Source organism: Austrofundulus limnaeus, unplaced genomic scaffold (assembly GCF_001266775.1).
Source record: "Austrofundulus limnaeus strain Quisiro unplaced genomic scaffold, Austrofundulus_limnaeus-1.0 Scaffold468, whole genome shotgun sequence".
Lineage (NCBI taxonomy): Eukaryota > Metazoa > Chordata > Actinopteri > Cyprinodontiformes > Rivulidae > Austrofundulus > Austrofundulus limnaeus.
In genome coordinates, this window is record NW_013952870.1 from 169,187 (window position 1) to 182,035 (window position 12,849).

The window sequence follows — 12,849 nt, forward strand, 5'->3', positions numbered from 1 at the left end:
CCAGGAATCAGTGACAAAGCTAAAGCTGCATCGGGGCTGGATCTTCCAACAAGACAACGACCCTAAACACTGCTCAAAATCTACTAAAGGCATTCATGCAGAGGAACAAGTAAAACGTTCTGGAATGGCCATCTCAGTCCCCAGACCTGAATATTATTGAAAATCTGTGGTGTCACTTAAAGAGAGCTGTCTGTGGTTGGAAACCATCAAACCTGAATGAAGTAGAGATGTTTTGTAAAGAAGAGTGGTGTAAAATACCTTCAGACACAATCCAGACTCTCATTAGAAGCTATAGGAAGCGTTTAGAGGCTGTTATTTCTGCAAAAGGAGGACCTACTAAATATTGAATTAAGGGAGTATTTTAGTGCCCAAATTTATGCACCTGCCTAATTTTGTTTAACCAATTATTGCACACTTTCTATAAATTATATCAACTTCATTTTGCTTCTCAAATATCACTGTGTTTGTCCCCTATATGATATTTTTAACTGATTTTTTTTAATCCAGACAATCAATGATTTATAAAGGTAAATCAGGAAAATTAACAAGGCTGCCCAAACTTTTGCACCCCACTGTATTTTGGTAACAATCAGAGCTGACCATTGTTGATGGCAAAAGGTTTCAACAAAGATCTTGTGTTAGTGCTCAATATATGTGATGAGGATCAGTCTCAGCTACTACCACACTAAATGTAAGAACAATATCTGGAAAACTGACTTATTTATCACAATTTCTGTGTTTTATGGTCAGTTCGCTGTGGCAGCCATCATGAATTGGATTGACTCCAAAGTTTAATCACAAGATTCAGTAATTATTTGCTGAAAGTTTCATTAAAATTTATCTAACATTTTATGACATATTTTGGTAAAAGAAGGATGTACAAAGTTATTCCCAACAGACAATAACTTCAACATCAACTTGTGTGGCCTATTGATATTTTCATGGTTTGAACAAAAGGTTTCATCTCTCTTCATATGATCTTGGCTTAAATGCTGGCAGGCGATAAGTATTCATTTAAGAATGTTAGGCCTTTAAGAGTGTGAGCATCTGTGTGACTGTGGTCCATCTGTGCAGTCAAACCCTGCCGTCTGTGGGCTGGGACAGTGTGCATGTAGCCATCTGTCCTGCTGATATGCCTCCTCTTCATCTAACCTTCAGATTATTTAGCAGAAAATGGAGTTTCAGCCTGTGGACACTCACAGGCCTTTGTGTTTCTGCTGTAGTTCACAGAGGTGGGCTCGTTTGAAACTGTGTGGCAGGTGAAGTTCTACAACTACAACAAGAGGGACCACTGCCAGTGGGGCAACAGCTTCAACAGCATTGAGTATGAATGTAAACCCAACGACACGCGCACACTCATGTGGATCAACAAGGAGATGTTTGTCTGACGGGACAAAGAGATCTGGGGTATACGTCAATGGGTTTGCACTCTTTCACATGTCTGCTAAACCGGTAGATCTACACGTCCCATATTTCTTCCATTTCTTGATGATGGATTGAACAGAAATCCTGGAGAGGTTCAGCACCTCTTTGAGCTGAGTCAGGTCACTTTCTAGGTGGTGAAACTTTATGTACTTGTATCCAACTAGTATTAAATTTGATTTGACTTTAACCTCCAAGGAGCCGATGCCACATGTGTGGACAAAAACACATGCAATGCAAGAGTTCATGTTTTTGGAATTTAATGAGGTTTTTTAAAAGACCCATTTATATTGATTAAGACTCGTTTATAATAGCAATAAAACAGTCAAGGGGCTCTGTAAATGTATTTTTCCTGTTCTCAGTCTGGTTTTCCTTGAATTTGATGAATTGTGCGTACATTGTACTGCAGTTGTCTACTGTATGTACACCCATGTTTTCATTATGTGTGTGTATTTTACAGATGGTGCTTGTACAGATGTGTGTTCTGTGTGTAATAGTATAAAAGTATGCTGTGAAACTGTAAAATGTGAAGCATGAACTGATCAGTGTGATTTGTTCACTGCAGGTGTGAAGATTTGGTATTGTTTGTGGGTACAGTTGTGTATTTGTCTACAATGTGTTTGCCTTCTCTACCTCTAAAAACCTAAATCTTGGTGTTTATTGAAAAAAATTTTATTTGTTCGATATTCGGAACCTAAACTGATACATGCAATGTCGACATGTTTTTGTGTATAATTATTATTAGTTATATAACAAAGTGTTTTTGTACAGAAAAATCATTAAGTTTGTGTGTATTTTGTTAGAAAAGAATTGTTATCTTTAATTAAATAAATTAACTTGATCTATGCAACACATCAAAGCAACACAGTGACATTGAAATATATATTTAATTAATGATGAAAGTCTTACCTTTTGTCAAAGTGATGTGTAATATGTTAACAAAAAATAAATCTACTTTTGTGTTTTGTCCAGATTACATTTGATATTTCTGCTTCCTGACTATTTTTTGTGTTTGCATAGTATGAATGCAGGTTTTGTAATTTAACTGTAAAGGATTTTTAGAGTTTTTTTTTCTTTTATGTTAGAACTGACTTCTCATGCAGGTTATTTATTTTATTTTATTTTATTTTTGTTTCAACTAGGTAAATCCCACAGATATCTTTTTCAAGGGAGGCCTGGGCCTGAAGGCAACCTATTGGACATATTTTTGATCTGTGGGGGAAACCGGCGAACCTGGAGAAAACCCACACAAGCACGAGGAGAACATGCAAACTGCACACAGAAAGACCCCAGGTCTGAACTGGGGATTGAACCCATTCTTGTTGAATTATTGTGCTTTTAATTACCGTAGAAAATAAAAGTGCCTGCTAGAAAATATAAACTTTTTAAAAATAGATATTGTTGTGAAAAAGTGAACTCATAAAATAATTTGTAAAAAGTTGTGGCACAACAGAAGAAGCTGTCAGACTCTAAAACCAGACTCGTTAAAGCTCTTTACAGAAAACAAAGTATACAGCTTATTAAACTTTGTCTTAATGCTATTTTAAAAAAATATAAAGGCATTTGAAAAGTTAAGAACACAACAATATAACTGCAGCTGACTAAAGCACAACGTGTCCTGGAGAAAAAATGAAAGTCAAATTGTCAGAATCTTACAAAGCATAAGGTGACCCTGTTTGGCCATGTCCTGACTTGAATGAATGAATAAATAAACAAGGGAAACGGGGAGAGAAAAAAACATGTGGAAACAGGAATGCCTCCAAATATTTAGTTTTTAAAGTTGGGACAGATGAAGACCATTATTAATGTCAGGGTGGTCCCAAAACTGAAAGCCAAGAGAGAATTTCCAGAGTTTTATTAGGTTGTTAACATGTAGGCTATTAGAAAACTTCTGTTTCAACCTGTTGTTCCATAGCTGACCTGAGGTCTACCCAGTCATAACTCAGCTCACTGAAGACTGCATCTGGCATGCCTTTGATCCCCATTAGCTCATAGTCTGTGTGGTGAACGACTCTACTACTACCACACCAAACTATTGTTAGAATCGACTAAGTTAGTGGCAGTTTTTTGTTTCCTATGTCGTGTCGGCCGGCCATGTTGAATCTGGTTGGCTCCAGTGGTGAACCAGTTGTACTCAGAAGTCACCTCTCTGAGTACAGCCGGTGAGCAGCTAAGTTAATCAGCTGTACATCAGTATATACTTTAAGAGAGTTCATTATGATCTACCAAATGAGATATTTTTCTCACAGACCAATTAGGCAACTACTGGCTGGGTAGGTGAGACCGTGGACCCACTGACTACCCCGTTTTATTCAGGTTTAACAAATAACAAAAAAGCATAGTTCATATTTCAGTAAAATGTTTTTTTAATGATGGTTCTCCTCATAATGATGTCTAGACAGCTAGATATTTCTGTTAAACCGTAGATGCACAATAATGCCTTCAGTCATCCTGTACACTGTCATCTGCTGGTCAGTCAGTTTAGGTGCACCACAGATTACTCAAAGCAAGATGGCTGACATTCAGAATAATCTTTAACAATTTTCTTCTACAATAAGTAATCTTGCAACCAATAACTGGTAATAAAAATTAGTCATTTCAAGTTCAATTTAATTGTTAAAGGGTATAAGAAAAAATACTGACGAGAAAAAACAATGAACCATCTGATCCTTTATATTACGGTTATTCTCAGTTGCTAAAACACTAAACCCTGTTGTCTGAACCATGTGCTCAGTTCCCTGAACCTATTTATTTATTAAAATGGCCATGCTAATCACGTTTCACCCAGACAGACACAACTAGCAGACCTATTTTCATCTACTAAAACACATTTTGCTCTTTGGTTCACATGGGTTCCACAATGATAAGCACATGGCAAAAGTGAGACACAAACAAAGCACTCCTGTCTGAACTGAAATACAGCAACTCTAGACAGATCACACATGTGTCTGATGATGTAAACAAACCACAAGGCAGTACAAGGAGCCCTGGTCATCGAAGCTTCACTACATATAGAGTGAAGTGATATACAGACAAATTCTTGCACTTTTTTGACTGGTCTTAAGATTTTGATCAGGAGTATATATATACAGTGGTTTGCAAAAGTATTCATACCCCTTGAACTTTTCCATATTTTGTCACATTACAACCACAAACATAAATATATTTCACTGGAATTTAATGTGAAAGACCAACACAAAGTGGTATACAATTGTGAAGTGGAAGCAAAATTTTACATGAATCAAAACATTTTTTACAAATAAAAAACTGAAAAGTGCGATGTGCAAAATTATTCAGCCCCCCTGAGTCAATACTTTGTGGAGCCACCTTTTGCTGCAATTACAGCTGCAAGTCTTTTAGGGTATGTCTCCACCAGCTTTGCACATCTAGTGACTGCAATTCTTGCCCATTCCTCCTTGCAAAACAGCTCAAGCTCAGTCAGATTGGATGGAGAGCGTTTGTGAACAGCAGTTTTGAGATCTTGCCACAAATTCTCAATTGGGTTTAGGTCTGGACTTTGACTGGGCCATTCTAACACATGAATATTCTTTTTTTTAAACCACTCCATTGTAGCTTTGGCTTTATGTTTAGGGTCGTTGTCCTGCTGGAAGGTGAACCTCCGCCCCAGTCTCAAATCTTTTGCTGACTCCAACAGGTTTTCTTCCAAGATTGCCCTGTATTTGGCTCCATCCATCTTCCCATCAACTTTGACCAACTTCCCGGTCCCTGCTGAAGAGAAGCACCCCCAGAGCATGATGCTGCCACCACCATATTTGACAGTGGGGATGGTGTTTTCAGAGTGATGTGCAGTGTTCTTTCTCCGCCACACATAGCGTTTTGCATTGTGGCCAAAAAGTTCAATTTTGGTCTCGTCTGACCAAAGCACCTTCTTCCACATGTTTGCTGTGTCCTCAACATGGCTTCTGGCAAACTGCAAACGGGACTTCTTATGGTTTTCTTTTAACAATGGCTTTCTCCTTGCCACTCTTCCATAAAGACCACATTTGTGTAGTGCACGACTAATTGTTGTCCTGTGGACAGTTTCCCCCACCTGAGCTGTGGCTCTCTGCATTTCATCCAGAGTCACCATGGGCCTCTTGGCTGCCTCTCTGATCAGTGATCTCCTTGTTCGGCCTGTAAGTTTAGGTGGACGGCCTTGTCTTGGCAGGTTTACTGTGGTGCCATACTCTTTCCATTTCCGGATGATGGATTGAACAGTGCTCCGTGAGATGTTCAAAGCTTGGGAAATCTTTTTATAACCTAAGCCTGCTTTAAACTTCTCCAAAACCATATTCCTAACCTGTCTGGTGTGTTCTTTGGACTTCATGATGCTGTTTGCTCCCCAATATTCTCTTAACCAACATCTGAGGCCGTCACGGAGCAGCTGTATTTGTACTGAGATTAGATTACACACAGGTGGACCCTTTTGAGTCATTAGCAGTCATCAGGCAACTTCTGAATGCAATTGGTTGCACTCAGGGAAAAGGGGGCTGAATACTTTTGCACATCGCACTTTTCAGTTTTTTATCTGTAAAAAATGTTTTTGATTCATGTAAAATTTTGCTTCCACTTCACAATTGTATACCACTTTGTGTTGGTCTTTCACATTAAATTCCAGTGAAATATATTTATGTTTGTGGTTGTAATGTGACAAAATATGGAAAAGTTCAAGGGGTATGAATACTTTTGCAAACCACTGTATATATATATATATATATATATATATATATATATATACAGTATATGCCTGATGATACTTGAAGAAAGGAAGAGTATAAATGTGTAAAAAGTCAAAAACAGCCATGTCAAGGAGAATTTTTATTGTAAATTTAGAATAGCTAAAACAGTTTTTGAGCCCTGTTTCAGAAGATATGAGTGAAAATGTGCACAATTCAAATGTTACTTAAAAAAGTTGGTGGTGGTGCAGGGTGGGGTGATCAAATAGGGAGAGCCTGGTCATGTTTGTGCACAACAATACTCATATAACAAGTTAGTATCAAAAATTTAATTACATCTAAAAAATTTATTTGTAACATGATAAAATTAGTTTGTACAATAAATCTATATCTAGGTTAGTACAAGAATGTGCATGTTCTTTTGTTTCAAACTCTGTTTCAAGTGTGGCTGTCTGAGATATGAGAATTTGTCCTCCAGCAGTATTAACAATGTTCGCTAGGGGGAGCTCGTGCACAAAACTGCTTTCTCTGTGAGCTTTTTAAATTAAGAGAAAAAGAAGAAGAAGTACCCGGATGTACAGTAGTGCTGCACCTCCCCCCCCTCCGCCACCACCCGCTTGTCAAAGCGAGCCTCCTCCTCCGCTTACTGTCCCCTCCCAGCGGCTCTCACTCTCTTACCACTGCAGTGGAAGCCTCGTTAACGGGGAGAGACGGCGAAGAGGCTCTGAAGCTGATTATAAATCCAGGACCAGACCTCAGAGAGGCACCTCCACCTTGTTTTTCCTGTACTTTCGCCTCAAGCTCGGCGGCCTGCTGACTCTTCCTGTACCTCTTTTCCGTTCTCGTTGCCTGGATTTCATCATCCGACCTGCAAGATGGTAAGCAGCAGCGACTCCTATTTTCAGCCTCCGCCGACTGGTAAACACACCAGTTGTCGGGCCTTTTGTCGAATAATGTGGCGTCTTGACAGGTTGTTGTCCGCAGCGAGCGATTTGCTTTGAACTATCCGTCGATAACGTCGAGTTTTCGGGAGGAGGAAACGCTTTTTTCGCCACATTTGGCCCCGCGTCGCGGTTTCTGTACAATACCCCAGGGCTCTGACAGGAGCCCGCAGCCTGTGGCCCAGATATTTCATATCCCTCCTCCACATTATAGCACACTCTCCTGTTAGCGAGCAGGCCTCTGCAAATGGGTAATGGTGACAAAAATACGTGCTTCTTACGCCTGGCTTCGGGATTAAATGTGGCACATTTACACCCCAGCAGCAACGAGCGCTCATGTTACGTTTTTACCTTCGGTTTAAAACGTCATTCACGTCCGTACAGGTAGGCCGGAGGTGTGTTTTTTAATCTGAAACACGATTAAAGTAGAGTCTTAAAGTGTTTATTAGTTCAGACATATTTTTTTTATGTTCTGCACCGTTTCTGAAGGACTCAGCCATTGCGGGCCATAATAGCTTTGTGCATTAAAACAACCAAATTTGATGTACACGTTAAAAAAGGGTCAATTTTTAAAAAAAATAAAATTAATGTAGAAAACAATATTATTCACGTAATATTCCAATAGGCAATAATCTAAAGGGGAAAAATATGTAGGTAAATATATATAGATGATGAGTTATATATGTATTGAAAGCACAAAAGTATCACACAGAACTGATTAGACAGCAATAAATAAATAAATAAATAAGTGGCATACATTCATTGTAAATCCAGCAGCCACTCATTGGCCTAGATGCCCACACCTGGTTTAAATGAAGCTGATGACAGAGAAACCCAGGAAAAGAACAGAAATAGCTTTTATTTGTTGTTCAATTGGGGCAATTCAGGTGCATCAGCTACAAAGTAACAGGCAACAATATATGTTTATCACAGCTGACGTTGCAATGATTAAACGACAAACGCTAAAACAAAAAAAATCAGAATCTGTTTAAAGGGGTTTAGAATCAACTTTAGAGAGAACTCCATCTAGAGGTGGGATGGAGAGGAATAATGGCAGAGCAGTAGCACCCAGGCCAGGACATACACAACATACAGGACACTGACATCCTGACACTGACAGCATGAAACTCTCAGACTGAAGAAGTCTCTTGGAGGAGAGACGAAACGTTTCATTAAAGAAGAACCCGTCCAGAAGACCGATACAATTTTTTTCTTTTTGATTTTTTTTTTACCTGGATTACTGAGATGCATCAGGACACTGACAACGTGTCACAGCGTGACAATATATATTTATTCGTACAAAAATATAATTTCAGTAACGTAGAGAACAATACCTACACTTTCAGTTTATTTTTTTCCAGTAGTTATTTTGAAATCCATTCAAGGCCAAATTCCTTCGTGCAACACAGTTCTTTAATTAACCTTTTCCTACTCTTATGGGGCGGCTGTGCAGATTGGTAAGTAAATAAGTAAGTAAAGTTTTATTTATAAAGCGCCTTTCACAGAAATATATTCATAAGGTGCTGTACAACCATTAACAATATAAAAATGGTGAAAAGAATAAAATGAAACAGAAAAACATAATTACACATAAGCAACGAAAATTGAAACATCAAATCAGGAATTAATTTCTAAAATTGTAAATCAAACAAGGTCAATGCAGGTCAAAGTATACAGTAATACACAAAAATAATGAATGTGGGAGAGAAAATATGTCATAAGTTCAATAGTAATGAAAACACAGATTAGCGAAGCATTCACAGTGGAGGTAGGCTGGTGGTAATGGTGAAATGGTTAGCTAAACGCTTGAGAGAAAAAGTGAGCTTTTAGGAGTGTCTTGAAATAGACAATGGGCCTCATGCAAGAACATGTTCGTATTCTTATCCTAAGTTTCTCTTACTTTTGTTCGTACAAAGGGTTCGTACGAACATGTCACGTCAGATTCAACAAACTCTTCTATCTTCAGGAAAAGTGCGTAAATGAGCTGCGTAAATTCCACCTGTCCTATCCAGCTGCTCGTGCACGCGAGAAGAGATTAGCATAATTACCACCCCAAAAACACCATATAAGGCTATGTTTCCTGCCTCAGATACAAGGAAGTGTTCATTCATGAAAATGACAGCGATCATTAAAAAGAACTTTACGAGTTCAGAGATTGAAGTCCGTCTGTCAGAGATCCAGAAAAGAAAATCTGTCATTTTTAGCAGGTCAGCTGTGGGATAAAAAAGAGCTGCTAAAAGTATAAACAACTGTGTTAAATCATTTTCATTTATTCAGAAGCCGCAGCGCTGCGCAACAACCCCCCCCCCCCCCCCCYYCCCCCGCGCGGTCGCAGGTGGTCTTAGATGCGGGTTTGGAATAAGCATTTTAAAATGTTTTCAAAATAAGTCTGGCACTTTGGAGAAAACCCAGGACTCGCTGGAGGGATTATGTATCCCCTCTGGCCTGGGAACGTCTTGGAGTCCCCCAGGACGAGCTGGAAAGTGTCGCTGGGGAGAGCGCGGGGTCTTTCTCCTGCTGCCCACGCACCCGATAGTGGGTAAGCCGGCCGGACGGACAATTTATATTGTTAGTCTAAATTATTTCATTTAAAATTATAACTCTAATTCAAGCAGAATAGCCTATTGTCAACATAATTATGGAGTGTGATTTATTTTCAACTCAAAATATCTTCAAACTAACTAAATATAAAGTTATTAGTGAAGAAAACCCGTCTGGATAACAGCAGACTGACTGCTGGTAAAATATACGACAGGTCTGGACCTCTCGTAAATTTTGTTCGTATCTGAAAAAAAATCTTAGAATACGAAAACATTGGTGAATGCCACAAATTCTCCTCTCGTACGCACAACTTAAGAACAAATCTGTGCGTACGAACGGTTCTTGCATGAGGCCCAATGTTATCAATGGAGCGCAGATTAAAAGGGAGTTCATTCCAGAGCCTGGGGGCCACAGAGGAGAAGGCACTGTCACCACTGGTCTTAAAGCGAGTGAGGGGGACCATAAGGAGATGTTGATCCTGTGAGCGGAGGTCCCGTCTGGGGTTGCAAGGGGAAATGAGACTTTTAATGTATTCTGGGGCTTGACCATGAAGAGCTCTGAAGGTGAGGACCAGGATTTTAAACCGGATTCTAAATTGAACCGGAAGCCAGTGAAGTTCTGCTATGATCGGGGAGATGTGGGTGAATTTGGAGGTTCAGGTTAGGAGTCTTGCTGCCGAGTTTTGGACAAGCTGAAGGTGATTTGACTGTTTCTGGTTAAGACAGGTGAACAAGCTATCACAATAGTCTAAGCAGGTAGAAATGAAGGCATGAATTACCATTTCCAAGTCTGAAGTGGACAGCAGGGGCCGGAGTTTTGAGATATTACGGAGCTGAAAATAGCAAGTGGAAACCAGGTTCTTTATGTGTTTATCTAGTGATCTGAGTCAAGATTTACTCCCAGGTCGTTCACATTCTGCTGAACAGTTGAACTCAAAGAGCCGGGATGTTCTTTTATGTTAGGGATTTTATTTTCAGGGGCCAGGATCAATGTCTTACTGAGGTTTAAAAAGTAACAAGTTGTCCTACAGCCACTGGTTAACTTTTGTGACACATTTTATAATGTTGCACAGAGGCTGGTGACTGGCTGTTAAGTTGGATGGGAGTGCCCTTTCTGGGGGTCTTTCATGGGTCACTATCCTGCATGTTTTAGATGTTTTTCAGCTCCAGCACACCTGATTTGAATGGGTGGGTGATTACTTAGGGCTGGGCAATATTGCACAAAAAAATGATAACAATATTTTTTCATATCGTCCAATCTCGATTATTGTCACAAATTTTTTTTTATTAACCTAAAAAGTGACAAATAATTTAGCTAATAAATAGCTAGCTGTTGATTCATTTTCACAAAAATAACAAATAGCTGTGGTTCACTAAAACATTTAAACTCTTTTTGCAATGTATTTAAAAGTATTTACCAAAAAAAGTGCAACAGAATCTCACGTTATTGAAGTTATCCTTTTGTAAAATAAAAAAGTTTTAGAATTGAATAAACTCCTACCTCACTTCTGATTGTTGAGTGTGCAGCGTGTCTCAGCTCACTGTTTGTGATGTTAAATGAAAATTGAAATGTAATTTAATAAGTATATTGGTATGTATACAAAGTTTACAATACACAAATGTTCTCAGTCAGCAGGTTGACAGTTTTAGGAGCTGCTTGAGGAGAACTTCCTCGTTCTCCTCCTCATCCTTTGAAATAGAGACCAAAAATCAACATCCATAAGCTTTCTGCTTACAAGTCAAACATTTTTATTTAAATAGGAGTATTTTGTGTACATGACCTTATTAAAAGTTACAATTTAGTGTTCTTAGGACTGAAGACTTTCTGAGGAAATAGGTTTTTAAACATCTTTTCTATCATTTTAGTGTTTCAACTGAGGAGCTTTGATATATTTATTTGAAAAACTCATAGCAGAGGAAGTTCTCGCACAGGAAAAAAAAATACTGTTTTTTAAACCATACTGACTAGTTTCTCCAGTAAAATTATTGTGTAATTTAAAGGAATTGAAACACGTGGTTAAATTTAGAAGATATTGTGATTAAATACAAGCACCTGAAGCTGACTCAGAGAACTCCAAGGGCGTAACTTTGTGCTGAAAGTTGGTGGGGACGCCCCGTGGGGGACAGGGTCTGATGCACCCACAGTTGCGTGACTAGGTTTTTCTGTTGTTCATGTCTTCAGTGTGTGCTCAATTTAACTGTCTGCACCCTTCAACAACTGAACACCAAATGTTTCTGTTGTGATGCAATAATACTCAAACAATATTGACTGAAATTATGTTCACCTTCATTTCACCTTCATTCAACCGTGTACTGCACCAGCCCTTTAAACTCACTTAGAATACAGTTTGACAATCAGCCATAGTTTCATACAGAGATACAGGTGGAGCACAGGTGTGTTGGTTTATTCTCTCACATAAGTCTTATAATATGTGTAAAGGACACACTGGGGGGGTGGGGTCTGTGGGTCCTCCTCGTCTCTGTAGACGGTGACCAAAACATTGCAGCCATTCCCACTCATTCAGTTCCATTGCAGAGATGTTTTTAGTGGCATTATTTGTGGTGACACAGACTAGGTGGCAGTCTTGCAGTCCCCATGACTCCAGTGTATCTCAGACCTAAATAGATAAATGTTTTATTAATTAGGGGTCTCAGAACAGTATGTTACACACACACACACACACACACATTGGATGTGTAACATACCTTGGGCTAACATGGCTCCTGTGTGGTCTTCTGGAAAGTAGGCAGTTTGTAAACAGCGAGYGCAGAGGGTCCAGTCTTCACTGATGAAATGGATGGTTACGCTCTTGTAGGGCTGCGTCACTCTGCTTGTCCACAGGTCAGTTGTCAAGGCATAATGAACCACACTGCGAACCTCCTTTTCCACTTTGGTCCGGCATGCGTCATATAAGTGAGGCAAATCGACTTGACTGAAATGTTTGTGGCTGGGCATAATGTACCCTTGGGTCAAGGACTTTGACGAGGTCTCGGAAGCTGTCCTTCTCAACTACGTACACGGGGGTCATTCCTTTACATATGTAATGCAAGATGGCAACTGTTATTTGTTTATGGCGCTGGGATGTTTTTTCATATGGCGTGCCTCGCGCTAAAGACTCTAGGGGTGTAAGAAAATATCGATACACTGAAATATCGCGATATTTCATTCCCCGATACTGTATCGATATTCTAAAGCCCTGTATCGATTTTTTATTAAGGTTTAAAATGTCAGCTTTCCTGCCAGCCATTCATTTTTATGTTGTAGTTCAG

At 39.3% G+C, this 12,849-nt stretch overlaps 2 protein-coding genes across 3 annotated transcripts in view; both read left to right on the forward strand.

Annotated features, from left to right (window-relative positions):
- Positions 1-2,653, forward strand: part of cnrip1b (cannabinoid receptor interacting protein 1b) — a 15,284-nt gene extending 12,631 nt beyond the window's left edge. Inside the window, exon 3 of one of the 2 annotated variants that reach the window (XM_014025317.1) lies at positions 2,565-2,653. In XM_014025317.1, the coding sequence (XP_013880771.1) occupies positions 2,565-2,633 (69 nt within the window). In that variant the 3' untranslated portion in view covers positions 2,634-2,653. Of the gene's footprint in view, positions 1-1,223; positions 2,406-2,564 lie in introns of those variants that run through there. The other variant, XM_014025316.1, reaches the window with a different exon arrangement.
- A 4,042-nt stretch (positions 2,654-6,695) lies between these two features.
- LOC106529812 (calcineurin subunit B type 1) overlaps positions 6,696-12,849 on the forward strand; it is a 59,943-nt gene continuing 53,789 nt past the window's right edge. Inside the window, exon 1 of the mRNA XM_014025321.1 lies at positions 6,696-6,976. Within this exon, the coding sequence (XP_013880775.1) occupies positions 6,974-6,976 (3 nt within the window). The 5' untranslated portion in view covers positions 6,696-6,973. The remainder of the gene's footprint in view (positions 6,977-12,849) is intronic.